Source organism: Rhododendron vialii, chromosome 6a (assembly GCF_030253575.1).
Source record: "Rhododendron vialii isolate Sample 1 chromosome 6a, ASM3025357v1".
Taxonomy (NCBI): Eukaryota; Viridiplantae; Streptophyta; class Magnoliopsida; order Ericales; family Ericaceae; genus Rhododendron; species Rhododendron vialii.
Genome location: NC_080562.1, coordinates 4,631,238 through 4,650,568, shown reverse-complemented (window position 1 = coordinate 4,650,568; position 19,331 = coordinate 4,631,238). Strand labels below are relative to the sequence as shown.

At 37.0% G+C, this 19,331-nt stretch overlaps 2 protein-coding genes across 8 annotated transcripts; one reads left to right on the top strand and one right to left on the bottom strand.

Moving 5' to 3' along the window:
- The first annotated feature begins 7,417 nt into the window (after positions 1–7,417).
- Positions 7,418–17,070, top strand: LOC131331081 (protein DA1-like). Of its 7 annotated transcripts, XM_058364905.1 has the most exons (13): positions 7,421–7,813; positions 7,974–8,059; positions 8,867–9,001; positions 9,225–9,309; positions 10,274–10,535; positions 10,961–11,081; positions 11,237–11,320; positions 12,721–12,840; positions 13,596–13,808; positions 13,926–13,988; positions 14,100–14,218; positions 15,078–15,136; positions 16,565–17,070. In XM_058364905.1, exons 2-13 carry the CDS (start codon positions 7,997–7,999, stop codon positions 16,882–16,884), a joined length of 1,644 nt encoding a protein of 547 aa, XP_058220888.1. In that variant the 5' UTR covers positions 7,421–7,813; positions 7,974–7,996; the 3' UTR covers positions 16,885–17,070. The 7 variants fall into 7 exon arrangements, with proteins under 7 accessions (XP_058220895.1, XP_058220893.1, XP_058220894.1 ...); XM_058364912.1 differs by lacking the exon at positions 13,596–13,808 and having other exon boundaries at positions 7,418–7,813; XM_058364910.1 differs by lacking the exon at positions 12,721–12,840 and having other exon boundaries at positions 7,420–7,813.
- A 1,037-nt stretch (positions 17,071–18,107) lies between these two features.
- On the bottom strand, positions 18,108–18,800 carry LOC131331083 (probable calcium-binding protein CML41). Its single transcript, XM_058364914.1, has one exon. It carries the CDS (start codon positions 18,753–18,755, stop codon positions 18,195–18,197), a length of 561 nt encoding a protein of 186 aa, XP_058220897.1. The 5' UTR covers positions 18,756–18,800; the 3' UTR covers positions 18,108–18,194.
- Between the last annotated feature and the right edge of the window lie 531 nt (positions 18,801–19,331).

The following is a 19,331-nucleotide window of genomic DNA, read 5'->3' as shown; positions in this document are numbered from 1 at the left end:
GAGGTCTCCACGGAAGGGGAAAATGAGACAACCAACTGCACTAGCAGTGGTCATTGTTCAATAGGGTTCTTCTTGTTGTAGTTGGTACGTAGAGGTTTTTTTTTCTTCTTTTGTTGGAAGGTGATTGGAGTGCCCTGCAATCGATCATGTTCTGATTGTTTTACTATAGAAGTCAACTTGACTCCTATTGTAATTGGGTTTGAAACCAATAATAATAATTTGGGTTGGGTCGCTTTTTAGTGAAATTTAAAGGGATCGATTTGGGGAACGATGAAGTGTTAGAATAAGTTCTACTTGCATTAAAATGGATTGCAAGCATTTGTTCGGGGTAGTATAATCAAAACTAATTGACAACTCAATTGGTCAAAAATCTTGCATCTCACTAAAAGGTTAAGAATTCGAGTTTTTCCACCTGCGTGTGAGTGTTTTTCTTTTAAAGGTTTTTTTCTTTTTTTGTTTCTATCCTATAATAGGCTTATTTCTTATCTTATATTGGTTAAGTTGTTGGGCTTGATTGTCTCGTGGACTCTCACTATTAATGTAGTGTCCTGAGTTTGTACTATGTACTTTCTATCTGATGTAAAAGTGATCTGTTCTATCTATTGAAAAAAAAAAAAGGTGTTAAAGAGATCTCGATCAAATTTGAATAGAGTTCTCCTACTTTTTAGGTAGTTGAAGAAAATCGAACTCCGTTCGTGCCGTAGGGGCCAAATAATTATTCAGTGATCTTAGGACACCGGGACGTGGTAGGGTCCAACGCTCTTATCCAACACTTTTATCCATCATACATTTCTGTGGGTCCATATACTTTAGTTTAGACAGCACAAAATTACGTGATGAATAAAGATGTTGAGGCACCACATGGATCGGAGGTGCCCCAAGATCACCCAATAATTTTTTCTTTGGGGCCAGCCGTCGCGGCGTCAGCACAAGTAAAAAAAGCACGCCTGTCTTCAATAGCCTTATATTATGATATGATAAATTGATAGTTATAGAGACATATGTCAGTACTTTTAATTTTATACGTTTTCTTAAGTTACAATTAAGTATGAGTATTATCATGACAGATCGATTGTTAGATAAGATAACAGATCTTTGGAAACGGTCAATGCGAGCCTACCCTCTTATTTTTAGCATAAACACCGCTTAAAATTGGTGTACGTTACGTATTTTTGTATTTTGAATCATAAAAATTCATAAATCAACATAAAATCCCGTATTTAATACACGCTAGAAAAAATTATATATGTTGGATAACAGAAATCATAAACAACACCACAAAAATTTATAACTTGATCACATTTTTTTTTTTGAAATAGTTAATGCCATCATGTATCATTCAAAGCCCGAAAGTAATACAGAAATCATCAAAAAATTAGGAGAGAACCAAAACTACCTAATCCTAGATATTGGCACCTACTGCAAATGCAGGCCGGCAAAACGTCGGTACATAAGAACTAATCACAGAAAAGGTAGCAGAGAAACCAACAGGTACCGTCGTTTTTATCACAAAATTTATAAACAGGCCACTACAAAATTTGTAAAAATAACCATATAAATTCATAAAATAAAAACCACCACAAAAATTTGTTCACCCTCAAAAGAATGTGAACATTACCCTCCTTCTTATTGGTTGAAATTGAGTGGATCTCATCACAAAGTGATGTCATGCTTGTCATGCAATACGCTTTTGGTAAGCATGACATCACTTTATGATGGGATCCATACAATTTCAACCAATACGAAGGAGGGGTAATGTTTACCATCTTAAGTGGAGGGTGAACAAAACTCAACTCCAAAATTCATATGTCCAGCCACAAAAATTCAAAAGAATGAACCACCAAATTTGTAAAGAGTGTACCGTACACCCTAAATAAAACGAGTCACAAAAATTACAATAAAAATGAGCCACAAAATTTCATAAAAGATGAGAACACAACTTAAAGCGGCAAGAGTTCAGAGCTGTAAACTCAAATTGGGCGTTAAAAGAAGCTGGAAGTACATTTAGTTTGTTGCAATTGGTTGACACAATAGCTATAAGGGCTGATTTTGTCCTTGCTGGCACTCCACATTTGCAAATTGAAAATTCTAACTCCACACCCACTTACACATCTATTTGCACACTCTCATTCACAATAGAAGTGGGGCCCACACACACTGGGTGCATAGTATGTATGGGCTCCATCTCTATTGTGAGTGGAAATGTGTAAATGGGTATGTGTTTAGGTGTGGAGGTAGAATGATTGTTTGCGAATCTACACTAATACCAATCCAAGTTTGGATCTTAATCTTTCAAAAATTAAGTTCTAATCCTGGTGAGTTCTAGAGAAAAAGACTCCATTATATGCAAGTCTAGAAGACTATAAAACACTCGACTATATGCTAGGCTTCTGTGGATATTTGTAGAATATTGTGGATACATGAAGAGGGAAAAGATATTTTTCAGGAGGGTCAAGGAAGAAAAATATGAGCCATTGGATGAAAATGATCATAGTCGTTCATTGATGAGGTGGAAGGCTACAAAAGGGAAGGAAAGGCTCATTTGGAGATTTTTCATGGATAACAGGCAGTTCTTTCGAGAGACAGAGGGAGGAATGATCTAACAAACAATAGAAAACCCCGCTCATGGCCGATAGACGATAGATTTCGTACCTTCGGTATTTTTCCGATCTTGGAAAAGACTCCCACAACTTGCAATCAATTTTGTTATATCAGTGTTCCCGATAAAAGAAGAGTTGATGTGTACATACTCCAGCCAAGTCATGCATAATAGGCGCAGGAACGAAAGTCCAGAAACAAGAACTGAAGCCTACAACCGCATCCAAATTAATATCATTCGGCAGTCCCGTAACATAAACCCTGTGCGTTGTTTGGATGTAGTTCCAAATAATCATCATCATCGTGGGAGGAACTACAATATCAATTCACATTCAAACCACAAATCAGGAAGCAAACTAGCAAGGATTCCCTTTTGATTTGGTGTTAATTTCTATTTTTACGTGGTAGCAGAGACAAGACATATTTCAAAATGTCAATCACTCAAACTCTCATAAGGACACGAAGATTTTGAGTCAAATATCACTCGTTTGGAATTATGCTGCAAAAAAAAAAAGGAAAAAAATCGAGTCAACTATTATTTTGAAAGAAAAAGAAAAAACACAGTCACTAGAACTTACTTGCCAAAGAACATGCATGGTCTAGGAACTAGGAACTCAGTGCAGACAGTGCTCATTTCCTCTTCTCCAATTCGACCGCCAATAAAGGGGTCATTTGATATAACCTGCATGGCCATGCTAAAAAGTTATGATTTTTTAGTATAAAAGTTACGAGATGCACCAAAATGTTATGAATCATAATGAAAGTGTTACGAATCATACAGCTGAAATTTTATGAGTTCTAGAACAAAAGTTATAAAATGCACTAAAATGTAATTAATGAATTATACAATAGGTGCATATGGTACACATTTTTTAAGGGGTGTATATTGTAGACTTTCCTCTAAATCAAATAGCATATAGGGTTGCTGGAGACGAGTCTGTGCTCCAACCGGTCTATGAGATCAAAAAACTCTTATCCCAGGCGGCGTGAGGGTTGGGCCGGTGCTTCTCGGCCCAGTACTGGTTGCAAAGCTTCTTGATCTTGTGGCGGTATGACATTATCTCTGTTACCGTTGATATTCTTATCGGACACAATTCATCTTTGGGGGTTTCTATCGTTGATGATCTTATCGGACGCAATTCATCTTTGGAGGTTTCCATCATGAAGCCTTGTGTTCCCTGCCCGAGAATGCTTACTGTCCATGGTTCAAGAATATTATAGAGAGTTCTTGGATATTTTGGTTCTGAAAGTATACATTCAATAATATTATAGAGAGTTCTTGGATATTTTGGTTCTGAAAGTATCTAGAATGTTCTGCAACTTGAAAGCCAAATTTGGCTCCTGCATTGGAGCATTTTTTGTATTCTTTAACTTTGACCATGGAAGGTAAGTTCAAGAATATTATAGAGAGTTCTTGGATATTTTGGTTCTGAAAGTATCTAGAATGTTCTGCAACTTGAAAGCCAAATTTGGCTCCTGCATTGGAGCATTTTTCGTATTCTTTAACTTTGACCATGGAAGGTAAGAGTTGATAAACTGTCTTCTGCCAGAATAAGTACGGTCTTCTAATTGCTTGTTTATGTTTTTATTTTTATTTTTATTTCATAGTCGTTTATCATTTGTTTTCTTTTGCAAAATGTTTTCCATGGTTATTGGAAAGGGAGTGTATGGTGAATCATCTTTTTTTTTTTTTTTGAAACAGAACTTTGCCAAGAACATGTTTGTCATTTCTGCTACAATGGTTTTTAATGTTAAGCTTGTAAAGAGTCTCAAGGATTTGGCGAGTATGGTGGAGAGTTGTAACGATGAATTCTTAGAATTCCGTCCTCAAATTAGTACTAGTAAATGAGTTGTCCCCAAATTACTTTGTTCACTTCGTTTTATCTGAAAACCAAAGAAAGCAAAATACGAAGATAAAAAAAAAAAAAAAAATTGAAAGCAAAATACATATCCTACCTTGACATTTCGCTCCATTTTTGTCCTGCAAAAAGAAGAAATATGATGATGATATTGGAGAGAGAGAGAGGAGGAGGAGGAATGAAGAGGAGAGTGGAGGTGATCAAGAAGAATCGGATCCTCCCTACTTTTGAATTTGGATTACAGTTAACAGTTCACAATCTTGTCGTCCATCTCAACAAAGAAAGTAATACGTAGTACTATGTAGTACTCCATATTTTAAGACCCATAATTCGTGTGTGCAAGCAGAAACACGAGCAAAAAATATTGTTTTTTTAATTAGAAATACCTCAAACTATTAAAATTTTGCAAGAGCGTGGATGAGAGCACGGGCGCAAAGTTAGTAGCGGAGGGACTACTTAAAGGATTATGTGACTTAAGGCTAGGTTTTCCTTGTTGTCTAATCGGAAGAAAACATACAAAAACACAAATTTTAAGATATATTATTCTCATTATATACATCAATTAAAAGTCCAAATAAAAAAAAAAACTTGTATAAAGTCCATTGGCAAACTTTTTAAGGAAAATTCACCATTTTTTTTAATAGTAAACCCACCAAAAGTATTCGGTAGTTTTAAGTTGGGATCTGAAGCCCAACTTGAGGGGTGCAATCCACCCATGTCAGTCCTATATTGCTTGCTCAAAATATCAAAATCAAAACCGTTCGTATTTCGGACCACGTCACGATGCTTATCTTCACCAAAAATTATTTTAATCCAACATCTAGAAGTACATTATTCAAGAAAATTAGATGTAAAAATCGGGTTTAGCTTGGGTGCGTGGAATGAGTAATTATTCAATACTTTTGCGGCCCTGTCGCGTGATACCCAACACCCCTTCAACACACGTTTCTGTGAAACTTAGGAATGTGTGGCGGAGAAGGGTGTTATGGCACCATGTGATGGTGCCTTACAACCACCTAATAATTTTTTTTGCGTGGAATCCAGTTTACACATCTAAATTTATTTTGATCGCGTAGGACAATTCTTTTCGATGACGATGTCGATAAACATCTCCACGTGATAAAATATTTTTATTTTCAAAATTAAAGCCGATGTCGGGACTAAAATGGGTGAATTTGCACTCCCTCAAGTTGAATCCTTAATGACAGAAAAGTCATGTCCACATGATAAATTGATAGTTATAGTGATATATCAGTACTTTGTGTACATTATTAAATCGTTATCAACTAGGACTAGCTCAGTTGGTCAAGATTCTTGTATTTTATTACGAGTTTAACTGTTCGAATCTTCTCATCTTCGTGTGGTTATTCTTCTCCCCATATTTTCTTAGAATTATTTCTCCCACTAATGCGACTAATAGTTGGATTGAATTTATAGTAATTATAGAATTGCTTGGTATTGCTTCTCCCCCTAACATTGCCAGCAGTTAAGTTTGACTCATAATAATTGTGAAATTGTTTTCAGTTTCATCTAATTCTTATACTTGTCCCCGTTCCGGAACGATAAATAAGTACTTATTTTTTAAGAAGGCAATTTCAAGCTAAAAAATTATGTGCTTACGCAAATAATTTTTCTATCACTATGGATCTTGTTTGATAGATCTCATTGAGATCTTTAATATGGTGCAAAAAAAATTGAAAAATTATTTTTCATTTACATTATTTTTGAGTTTGAAAATGTGAAATAAGTACTTATTTTTTAAGAAGGTGTTCTGGAACGGAGCCTATTCTATTGCTTGAATAAAAAAAAGGAAATTGAAATCTACACTCCATTTTTTGACATTTACACTCCCTTTTTTGGATTTTAGTGTTGAAAGTGTATGTAATTTTTTTGCTAGAAGACAAAAAAAAAAGAGTGTAAATGTGAAAAAAAGGAGTGTAGATTTCAATTTCCTAAAAAAAAAAATTTAATCGTTTTCATCGTTATATTTCTTCTTAAGTTACAATTATATGAGTATTATAATGGACCTATCGAATATACAGTATTACTCAATAGAAGATGAAAGATCTTGGAAACGATCAATGCGAGCCTGCCTACCACGGCCTAGTTCCAGAAATCTTCTTAAAAAATAAGCAGCTTATTTTACATTTTTAAACTCAAAAATAATGTAAATGAAAAATAATTTTTTAATTTTTTTTGCATCGTATAAAAGATCTCAACGAGATCTTTCAAACAAGATCTATAGTGCATATTTTTATATTTCAATAAGTCCCTCATTTTTTAACTTGAAATTGCTTTTTTAAAAAATCTATAGTGCATATTTTTATATTTCAATAAGTCCCTCATTTTTGAACTTGAAATTGCCTTCTTAAAAAATAAGGACTTATTTTGAGTTCTGGAACTCACCCTACACACCCTTATCTTATCAATCAATCGTTGAAGCGTAATTTCTTCTTTCTTTCCTTTTTTTATTTTTCCCCCTCAATCAAGAAAATTCGTTCCTTTCTCTCTCCCAATTTCAACTGGATCTCTTCCTCGGTTTCATAGACTTTGCTTTTACTCTTTATTCGAGAAGCTTTTGTGGGTCTTTTTGCAATAAAGAGCTCATTCGGCCCCACATGCACGGATTAAAAAAAGAAAAAAGAAAACCCCACATGCCAATTTTTTTGTACTGATTGATTGTGTTCGTTTACGTACACTTCGATTAATTTCTTCGTCAATTCCATTGAAAGCAGGCCATTCACAGAGAGACTATGATATATGCCAAAAATTTCTTTCTTGCGATCTCACCACAAGAATCGAACTATAGAAAATAAAAGTATTTGTTTGAAAGCAAATTTACTAAACAACCTGACTAACTAATGAGCTACACCACATGCCACATAAGCCCACATGCCTTGTAAGACTTTCAAACACGGAGTATATTCAAACCACCCAAACCCCCCAACCCCCCCCCCCCCAACCCAACCCGGTTTGATATTCCTTTCTTCAAGCCCTTCGCGTTTTAAACCCGACACAACAACTCCTCCTCCCGATTTCCACGTCTTCACCTTCTTTGACCTTTGAATTTGCGTAATTTTCAAGTCTCCCTCCATCTGCTCAGCCTCTGCGATTTTTCTCTCTCTTTACATTTTACCCAGGAGGTTTCGTAGAGATTTCAGGAGGAGTCCATAGTAGTGTTTTGGGTTTGGTAGATTCTTGTTTGGATTGAAAGAAAATTAAAAGGGTATGCTGAGAATATCTTTACGCGGCTGGAATTGTCGTGGGTGATGTTGCTTTTGAGCTGATTAGGTTCTTATCTGATCTGGGTTTTTTCTGCTTCCCACCATTCTTGCTGATTCTTGGTCTGCTTTGAGGTGAGTCACTCATCCAATAAAATAATCTCTTTTAATCTTTAATTAATCTGGAACCACAGGTTAATTGTTATGGATATTAGGGGCACAATGAGCTGGAAGAATCTTTCTTTCTTTCCTTTATTTTTTTCTTTATGTCTTTAGGGGTCTTATTTATATTCAGATGAGCTAAATAACAGCTTTTTGATGACTTCTCAAAGCAATTTTGTTGTTGGAACTGATGCATATTGGGAAGCAGCATTATGGCTGGTTTGTCTAATCGGTGTCCCTCTTTACGAGTGTTGATAATTGTTGTGGTGTTATTCTTGTAAATCTTGATTCGTAGTTTGATATGCTAATAGTGGAGGATAAATTTTGGTTTGGATGATCAGTTGTTGAATTTAACATTTGCATACACTTTGTGTTAATTCTCCTGATGTAATCTTCATATAGTGAATTGGGGTCCATTCAGTTTTCGCGATACCCTTCCTGTCTTTCTTGTGACTTTTACGTCAAAAACAATTTGAAAGGAGATAATTGCATGTTTACCTTGTTTTGTTTAATTGTGATCTCTGTTGAATATGCCGTGTGAGAGAGATGAGTCATTCCAGTAGAGCTGTACCTTTGAAATTTTGATGCTTACACCATCTTCATCTTGTTGATACTTTCATGGTGATTGGCCCCTCTCACATTGCACACTGTCACTCGTTTGGACAAGTAATGGGAACTCGTAGTTGACAAGAACATATTTAAGTTCTTGTCGTTGTGTAAGAACAGATTCAATCAATGTACAAGTCACCTTTTAGTTCATGCATTTTAATCAGAAATTCCAATATAATTTACAGTTCAACGGTCGTCTGTCCTCGTAAGTCGTAATACATGTTTTGCAATATGATAAATTTGATGTAGGATTAGCTGCGAATTCTCAAGTTTTTTCTATATAATGTGATGGTTGTGACTTGGGAGGATTATTGCCGTATCAGAAAATCTGACCTTCTGCATTTTATTTCATTCATGATGCTTCTGTTGTTTGAAAATGATGTGTGAGCAGATAAAAACTTCCTTGATCACACACAGATAGCATTTCGACTTATGGGCTGGCTTAGCAAAATTTTCAAGGGCTCAAGCCACAAAGTTTCAGAGGGGCAATATGACTGGAATGATAGATATAGTGAAGAAGAAACAGTCGGGAATGAACCTTCGACTTCAGGGGTAATTTAGTTGCTACTTTGAACAATCTCTTTGAGCTATTTTAGAGTTTTCTGTCATGTTTAATCTCAAGGCAAATGAAAGAGCCGAGGAGATAAGTCAAATCATTCTTTTCTTAGTCATCGTTTTGGCCTTCATACCTTTAGTAAAATGGCGGCATATTTAAGTGTTGTTTGCAAGTTCTTTTGCTCCGTCTATGTTGACCTACTTGATTGTGGGACTACAGGATGCGGGTTCAGAGACCGAAGACATAGATCATGCCATTGCACTCTCCCTTTTGGAAGAAGATCATAAAAGGAAAAACGTTGTTGGTGAGTGAAACTTTCCTATGCGATATCCATGTTTGCTTCTTGAATTAAAACTATAGGTTGTTGTGGAAATATATGTCAACTAGTTTATTTTGTTTAGCTGCCAATCTTAGACGTGCCTAGAAGTGGAAAAAGTGATTTCCTTTTTGTGCAATGTTCATGTAAGGATTTAGTTTAACTTTAGAGGCACAATATCCCTATGCATTGCTCCCTGGCAGAAACATACATTCTCAAAATATAGGGCAGCAATCCCAATGCAAACCATGATCTACTTTATGTCGTCCTATAACTTCTTTTAAACTCTTAATGCAAGAAATTTTGTGGAAACTCATTCATTGTTGGTTGGTAATAGCGAAATTATGTAATGGGGTTGACAGGGAAAACACAGTAATTCTTGGTGATAATGATATGATCTACTTTTATGGGTCCGACGTAATCATTAAGAGTCTTGAATTTTCAAAGTTGTTCATCATCCAGTAATCGTCGACCACTGTTAACTAATTTGTTATATCCCTTGCAAATTGCTCGAATACCATACTCATAGCCATGGGAAAATATTTGTAAAATCAGTTGCAAGTCTGGACTCATAATTGCCTTTTGGAATAATAGGGTTGGTAGAATTTTATAGTTGGTACAAAGAGACAGGCTAACGATATAGATCATTACAAGAGACAGTGTCCATGGTACTTTAATATGTAGTTCTATGTTTGGAGTTATCCTTGACTTCCTTGCTTTACTTGTGTTGGTTTTTCTCAATAGATTTCACAAAGTGTAAGAGCTTTGCCTTTTGGACTTGCCTGATGGTGGTAATTAAGCATATACGAAATGTAGCAATTCAATTTTCTCAGATCTGTGCTTCGAGTATATTTTCTGCATTGTGGGATTAAGCATATATGAAATATAGTGATTCTGTTTCCTTGGCCTATATCCTGCATTGTGAGATTAAGTTCCTCATATTACTGTCCAGATTATGAATCCCAATTGAAAGAAGATGAACAAATTGCCAAAGCTCTACAGGAAAGCTGGAACATTGAATCTCCACCACGATATGGACCTGGAAATGGCAATGGCCATGGCCATGGCCGTGGAAATGCGAATGGAAATGGAAATGGCCGTGGAAATGCGAATGGAAATGGAAATGGGAATGTGAGTGGCAGTGGCAGTGGGAGTTGGAATGGGAATGGAAATATTTATCAACCTATGTCTTACCCCTATTCAACAGGGGTCAGGTACGATCCTTCCTGTCAATAATACTTTAGGGAGGCTTATTTGATCGACTTTTGGTAAAATTTCATTTTTGAAATTGCTCTATTGTTACAATATTGAATAAGATAAAAGATTTTGTTCACGTTACACTTCTACAAGAACAGTTAAAAAACTTCATCTCCTTGTCCTGTGTGTACAACTGTGATAAATATGCTTTGTGTTTTCTGGTTTTTCAGTTTCTATTCTAACCCCATGAATGTGGTAAATGTAAGTTATTGACTATGGGTCAGTAGTACAGTGCATAAACTTCCTGTTGCAGTGCCTTATAGCATAATTAGCTATGTAACCTAAAACAACTACTGAGGTCAGATGCACCAGTTGTCATTTGGACGATGACTTACTGTCAATGTAATCAAGCTATGTTTTCTCTTCTTTTTCTTTGTGATAGAGTATGTGCTGGTTGTAACACTGAGATTGGTTACGGAAGATTTCTCAATTGCATGAATGCAGTTTGGCATCCAGAATGTTTCAGATGCCATGCCTGCAACCAACCAATTTGTGATTATGAGGTACAAAAACTACTGTCTATGCTGCCAAAATACTGTAGTTCTATTCTGATTTAACGTTGAACCATCAGTGTACTTTACTAGTCGATAACTGATGTAGAATAATAATTCCTGTGATTTTGTGGTGCTGAGGTTTTTGCATATTGCTTCTTCTGTAGTTTTCGCTGTCTGGGAATTATCCTTATCACAAGTTTTGCTACAAGGAGAACTATCACCCAAAATGCGACGTTTGCAAACATTTTGTAAGTATCTTTCAAGTGTCAAGAAGTAACCTGTTGATTCTATCTTGCATAATCAGGTTCTAGTGCCAGTGGGAAAATTTTAATTCTTCACAGTGCAACATTTACTGCATCAAAATTGTTGTTTTTCTTCTTTGGACTGAATCATGCTGAGATTTTTTGTGGCCATGTCAATAATGTTTTCTTTCCGAAACACAACGTGGAGTACATGTTCGTTCCTTTGAATGTCATATCATACAAAGCAATGAATTGATGTCCATATATTTTCTAGTACTTTGCTGTTTCAAATTACAGAGCTTTAAATATATGAAAAAAAAATTGTATGTTGTGGTGGCCACTGGCCAGAATTGTTGTTGTACATTCTTGTGAAATCTACTTGAGCTTTAATCATATGGATTATAGTTGGAACTTAAAAGGGAAAAAAAGCAGCTGGACTGTTTTCCTTTCTTCCATGACTTTATTCCCCTTTTAAAGCCAGAAAAAAGTAACTGTAATTTCGAACACAATCAAATAACCCCCCGTCATTTTGATGTCTCTGAAAAAGGTTGAGGGATGTTAAATGAAGAGATCAAAAATCCTGTTTTGGCATCAAATACTATCCTGAGATCAAAATCCTGTTTCTGGGGTCACATACTAACCCAAGTATCCGGGTGGATTACCTTGAAATTCAATCGTTGCCCTAGTTCCTTGGAGCAGGTGGTATCATGGCACACATGCCTTCAATCTGTAGGCTAAACAACTGCGGCAACATGTCCTGGAAAGGACAATTGTTTCTTCTTTTTTCTTTGGGTTGGACAAATTCTCTGCCATGCTCCTCTATTTGGCTTCTGGAGACTAGAGAAATCCAGGGAAGCTTTCTTATAAGTGGACAAATTTTTCAACCCAAATGTTAGCTTCTTGTTGCAATGGGGCCTTCACGCTTTGCTCACATTAAAAATGCCGAGAACGCCTAGAGTTGGATTAGCCAAACTCTTAACCAATTTATAATGATGATACCAGGTAAATATAATCCAATATCGTTCTAAATAAACTCAGCAAGCCCATATCCTCCACAAGGCTACTTTATAGTTGGTCTAACATAGCTTTAAATGTCATGCAAAATTTTGCCTGGGTTTCGGTTAGGCGAATGTGTTGCGATGTCTTAAACATCTTCGACTTCAAGTATTGCGTGTCTTGGACATTTTAACCACTATTCTAACCTGGGCACCTAGGTCCATCTTATGTAAAGAAATCTCGGAAACACTAAAAGGTTTTGTGAATTGGCGTCTTTTGTAGTGTGAAACTAATATACTTATCTTTCAAGTTCCATTTCTTATCAATTTGTACTGGTCCTGTAGAAGTTCCATTTCTTATCAATTTGTACTGGTCCTTTAGAAGTTTTATGACTTCTTTTTTTTTTTCAGATACCAACAAACGCTGCTGGTCTTATAGAATATAGAGCACATCCTTTCTGGGTCCAGAAGTACTGCCCCTTTCATGAACATGACGGGACTCCTCGGTGCTGTAGCTGTGAGCGAATGGAGGTTAGTTTAACTTAAATTACACGTGTGCGAAGGGGCATCTCAATCCCATTCCCTGTGATTCCCTTTTTCATTCTTGCTAAATTTTAATTTCTAGTGTGTGTACCTTATTTGTATCAGAAAGAAAGGGATTTTATTCCCTTCCTGTCAAATTAAAGCACAGAAGTCAGTCTGAGTGGCCATACAGATTGAGATTACTTAGGAAAAAACTACTCAATAATTAACTATTCAAGAGCGTGAATGTGCATGCTCATCCCAACGGTTTGTTCATTTTACATTAGAACTTGACGATGATCAATGTGTCGATAAATTATCTGAAAGGAAATACTAATACGTCTCTCCTTATTAAAGACGTCTATATAAGCATAGTACTAAACTAAAGTATGTATTCCTGATAACAAATTTACTATAAATGGGTAGATAATGTACATTCAATCCATAGCTAAAGTCACACTATTATCAGAAAGTTTTTATAGTTACTGAGAATTTGAGTGTTTCTTCTCTATATATGACTGAACGAGCCTTTGGAATAACAATGAACTCTCCATTCCAAGAGATATTGTGAGGATGTCCGAACATGTGAGTTGGTAAAGTTATTTGATACTTCCCCAGTATTTTCTTGATGCCATATTGGGTTTGGATGCCAACTCGTGGATCTGCATTCCAGACAACCACACATACCCCTTCATGCTGTCCAAGAAAAGCCTACTCAATCATGTCTTTTCAGAATAAATGTTGATTTTGCTCTTCATATGCAGCCAAGGGAAACAAAATATGTTGCACTGGAGGACGGTCGAAAGCTCTGTCTTGAGTGTCTGGACTCTGCAATCATGGACACTAATCAGTGCCAACCCCTCTATCTTGATATACAAGAATTTTATGAAGGATTGAATATGAAAGTGGAGCAGCAGGTTCCCCTACTCTTGGTGGAGAGGCAAGCATTGAATGAAGCCATGGATGGTGAAAAGAGTGTAAGGCAAATTCATAGTCGAATGACTAATGATAGTTTGTTGGATTTCTTGTTTCTCTTGGGTGAATTAATCTTTTGCAGTGCCAAAAAGCTTACAGTGGTTCTTTCTCTTGGCCAGGGCCATCATCACATGCCTGAGACCAGAGGACTCTGCCTTTCCGAGGAGCAAACTGTTAGCACTGTAAGGATGTTTTGCCAGTTTGTGTCATTTATGTTTCTTCCTTTCCATATAACCAGTGAGTTTGTCATGATCAATAGCCCATTTTCTTGTATATTATCGTTGCATGAGCAGATTTTGAGGCGCCCAAAAATTGGGGCAGGAAACAGGGTCATGAATATGATAACTGAGCCTTATAAACTCATCCGTCGTTGTGAGGTGACTGCAATCCTGATTTTATATGGCCTTCCTAGGTACTCTCTCTCTCTCTCTCTCTCTCTCTCTCGTGCTGTTAAATTTTATAAGACTTGAGTGGTTGGCAACTTCTCAGTCTTTTTCAACGGACGTGAAGAAAAGAATATATGCATCACAATGAGATGTTAACATGCATATTTCGCAGTGATGCCACTTTGAACAATCTTGATAACTAATGATAAGAAATGAAGAAGGGTTGGTAATATGCAAGCACAAGTTTGTTTTGGGGTTATAAATGTTGATCTGAGTTTGGTTATTTCTGATTCCGATCATGTTCAGAGAATACTTGTGGTGACGGAAACATTTCCTGCGTGACACGGACGAAGGAATAAATCCTTAGGATGCCATTTCATGGAGCTAGAATTTGAAGTAATTGCTGGTGATATAGGTAGTGAAAATTCATGTATGAAGGATACCGAAGTATTTGTAGAGCACGTTTTATCCATTAACATAGAGGTTAACATATATGTTCAAGTACCACAGTTGCGGTATATCAGCAGTGGTCCTGCTTTACAATACGAGGGAATTCCAAAAATAGGTTTACGTGCAAGATTGAGAAGAATTTATGAAATAAAGGATACTTGACAGATTCTCTTGCTCTGTGAGATTTTATTAGAGTGATTGTGTATATTGGAAGTTTTGCCGATATAGTGGAGACTGGTGAGAGATTTTCTCTTGGCAAGGCAAATTCATAACTACTGCATTTGACTTCAGCATCTGGTGGTAGTGTCAATCTTGGCCTCTTGGTATCAAACAATGATACATCGAGCATCAGATGTGGAGCCGACCTCTTCACTTTATCATCCTTATACCGCTGAGATTTTGTTTTTCTATGACTCTCAAACTCTCCTCATACAGGTTGCTGACTGGTTCTATCCTAGCCCACGAGATGATGCACGCATGGCTTCGACTTCAAGGTGCTTCCTCATAGCATGCATGTAACTTTTCGAATGTTTCATTGCAATGCCAAGTTTATTTTGTTGGCTTTTAGTATAGAGCCCCATTTTGATTCATTACTGCATTAGAACGACAACAATGTTTGTTCTTTTTCTTAACTAAAGAAAATCTCGCATTATTCTTAAAAAGGACACTATTCATGTTGATGACCAAGATCCCTGCTTATCTTGAAACGACAAAGAAAAGTCAGTTTCATGCACAGTTATGAATACCGTTCCGTACCGGCCGGTACGTACCGGTTTGACAGAAAAACGATACCGTAACCCTCTAATACCGTTTCGGTTCCAATACCGGACCTTACCGGAAAATACCGGCCGAGATGATATTACCGGCGATTTCGGCTGAAATTTTGCAAAACAGGACCATGGCTGGAGAAAATGGAGAAATAGAAGGAAAAAAAAAAAAAAAAGAGAAAAGAGGAGATCGGAACAAAAAGTGGCTCCTCGTGGTGTTCTCCAGCTTATCCTAGGATCGACCATGGCTGGAAGTGATTACTTACATAGATCTTTCCATTGGAATTCCTCTCAATAATACAGAATACAACCCACTGGGAGAATAAAAGGGAAGGGTGATGAAATTAGATCTTCCCACCGGTTAAGGAAAATGGAGTGGTGTAAGACTGTAAGTATAAGAGAGAGAGGAAGCCTCAGGCGGGTGTTCATCTGGGTTTTTCATTTGTCTGAGGGGCGAGAGAGAGAGAGAGAGAAAGAGAGAGAGAGAGAGAGAGTTAGTTGGATTGGGAAAACTTCCGAAAAGTTAAAGCTGTGGATTTTCTTTTATGTGTACAAAACCAGTGGTTTACAGTACATGGTTTGAGAATGGAAGTGGAGTAATTTTTCGATTAAAAAAAGGAAGAGAAGAAATGGATTTCTAAGTTTGTTGGGAAGAGGAAATTATGTGAATTTTATTGTCTTATGTATATTTTTATTATAGAATGAATTACATAGTATGGAAAAAAATTGAGTTATAATTATATATAATTGTAGTTGCGGTAAATCCGAAACGGTACCCGGTACTTGACTGGTACCGGTACGTACCATACCAATAAGAAAACCGGTACCCTGTCCGTAACGGTATTCAGAACTTTGGTTTCATGATCTTTGTTACTTCCTTCTAGAAACTTGGTTGATGAATTCTGCATATATCATATAATTGAGAGAGAAAAACGCATGGCCAGAAAATAGCCATTAACAAGTGTCTGAGAGGGTAGATTGGGTACAGAACTACCCTTTGGCGTCGCATGCACAAAGTAGCTTTCCTCAGATCTGAAACCACAACCTAAAGATTGGTAGCTTAGCGTTACACATATGAATATGAGATTTCTAAGTTTTCGCAATACTTGTTATATTTTCTGAAGTGCTGATATACGGTTTGTACTTGCATGTAAGGTTACCGAACACTAAGCCAAGATGTCGAAGAAGGTATCTGTCAGGTATTAGCTCACTTGTGGTTAGAATCTCAGATCATGTCCACATCAGGCAGCAACGGTGCATCAACCTCATCATCCGCTTCTGTTTCAAGATCATCGAAGCAGGGGACAAGATCTCCGTTCGAGAGGAAACTAGGGGATTTTTTCAAACACCAGATTGAATCAGACGCGTCTCCGGTTTACGGAAACGGGTTTAGAGCTGGTAACCATGCTGTCCTCAAATATGGTCTCCGGATGACCCTGGACCACATTCGGCTTACAGGAGGTTTTCCTTATTAAAGTTTTTGGTCTGGATTTGAACGACCCTTGTGATTGCAATGACTGAGTGAAGTTTGGCCTCTTTACGTTAAAATGCAATAGAGTAGTTATAGAACTTTTTTTTTTTGATTTCTACAAATTGTAGATGCAGTCCTTTTACATACATTGAAAGAAAATTAATAAAATCATTCATTGTTTTTCGATTGATATCCGTTCTATTTACTCTTCTGGTTAATAGTTTTGAGACATTCTGTAACTCGACTCGAATCTTCACCATCGTAGCAGCCATGATCAGCCCACTTTATGGATCTTTCATCAAACAACATAATCTCACAACTCATTGCATGTTACGTTTGTCCATTTCTGAAAAGCCTCGGATCAATCATCGAACCCATCTCAGATTCATCTTCTACCTCCATCATCTCAGATTCATCTTCTACCTCCATCGTCGAACCTACTACCGTGGAAAGCAGCAATTCCCGACCTTCATTTGCAATCGCCGCTTCCATTCCCGTGACCAATTCCAACATTCACAACTCCAGAAGCATAAACATCAATAGTAGGAGTCACAACCCTTGTTTGTACATACTCAGGCGCGAAACATCTAGTCCATGCAACAACCGTCGATGAACTATATCTCTCCTTCACTTTCTGTTTTTGCAAGTGTAAAATTGGCGATTTTCACCCCTGAGATATCGTCAAGTACTAGCACCTTACTGCTCTCAACATCCTTGCGCTCATACATTGGCTTTGTGGAACTGTGATGGTAGTTGAGTCTATTAGCAACATCAATTGATATCTGAATCCTCTGGTTCCAACTTTTGCCCTCGTTTGTTATACTTGTTGGCCATGATTTTATCTGAAGTTTATATCGAAAAAGCCATGGACACCGACCAAAATGGGAACTAATTGTGCACATACCGGTACGAGGGGCCCACTCTAGCTTAACACGGATAACATGATTTTTTTTCTTCAAAGAATGATGCGCATACATATTGATACTTACAAAATGGACTACTGGAAAATCGTCAAATAAGATAAGATCTGATGAGTCCCACTAAGGATCCCATGAGTGATCGTCACATGAGAGACTCCTCATTCCATGAAAAGGTGCCTGCTTAAACCATAACTACATCGATCTGAAGTACATTTCCACAATTAAGTGAGTTTAATGTATGAGCAAACAATTTTAATCGATCTATTAGTCACAATTTACATCTTTTAGAATCTTTGAGGAGAGCAAATGTCCAAAAGAAACCCATGATCTTATTTAATAATTAACGATACTTGCATTGCGAAGAATTACAAACACATACAATTAAGCATGAGATTCAAGCCCTTGGGGTCATCATCTTGTTGAATTCATAGAAATCAAGAACTCCATTGCCATCAAGATCAAAGGCTCGAATCATGGCCTCACAATCTTCACCAGATTTCTCTTTCCCCAAGCGATTCAAAACTTGCTGCAGCCCTCTTGGCGTAATGCAACCACTACCCTTTTCAACTTCAAACATCTCAAAAGCCCTCTTAATATCATCATCTTCCCCCTCGCTCTCTCTTTCCATTAGCTTAACGAATTCCGCGAATTCTAATAAATTGTCTCCGTCTTCATCGAATTCGGTTACAACCCTTTGTGCCTCGTCGCTCGACATGGACTCACCCATTGACGCGAAGTAGGCCTGGAGTTCATCGCTCGAAATTTTGCCATTGCCATCGGTGTCCAGGTAGCGAAAAACTAGTCGGAACTCGTCGTTTGTGCTGGCTTCTGGTGGGAGGAGAGAATGTACGGGTGTTGGAGTATTAGGTTTTGGATGATGGAGGTGAGGAAGGCTTAGCTTGAGACTCTTGTTGAAGAGCCATTTGGATCCCTTGGCAATGCTGGCTAGTGCCATTGGAGAACTAGTTTGTGTGCGAAAAACACATGACAAGGAAGAGATATATATAACAGAAATTCATCATAGGAAGCTGAGTGGAAAGTACTATTCTGTCGTAAATACAAATAGTCGAAATTCAACATAGGAAACTGAGTGGAAAGTGTTATTCTGTCATAAGTATAGATAATGTTGAATTTGGGTAAAAAATGTTATTCTGTCATGAGTACAGATAGACGATATGTACTTATGACAAAATAGTACTTTTCACTCAGTTTCCTATGTTGAATTTATGCTATATAACTCTCTTCCTTGTCATATGTTTTTCGCACACAAACCAGAGACGGATTTAGGTTATGGCATAGGGGGCCACGCCCCTCATGGTTTCGGGTTATTTTATTTTATTTTAAGATTTAATATTAATATTAGTTATTTTTTGTTTATTAAAAACACCTAAATATTGTAGTTTGTATTGTACGTCATTTAAACATTTAAATTCTTTAAGAATGTGTTCGTTTTTGGTCCCAAAATCCAAATTTTCTCTCTGCACATGGTATGCCATAAGTTTTTTTTTTCAATTTTTAATCTCATATCTCT

Coding starts and splice junctions, on each gene's coding strand:
- LOC131331081 (XM_058364905.1), top strand. CDS start 7,997: ATGACTTCTCAAAGCAATTTTGTTGTTGGAACTGATGCATATTGGGAA. Junction 8,060..8,866: donor GGGAAGCAGCATTATGGCTG/GTTTGTCTAATC, acceptor GATCACACACAG/ATAGCATTTCGACTTATGGG. Junction 9,310..10,273: donor TAAAAGGAAAAACGTTGTTG/GTGAGTGAAACT, acceptor ATTACTGTCCAG/ATTATGAATCCCAATTGAAA.
- LOC131331083 (XM_058364914.1), bottom strand. CDS start 18,755: ATGGCACTAGCCAGCATTGCCAAGGGATCCAAATGGCTCTTCAACAAG.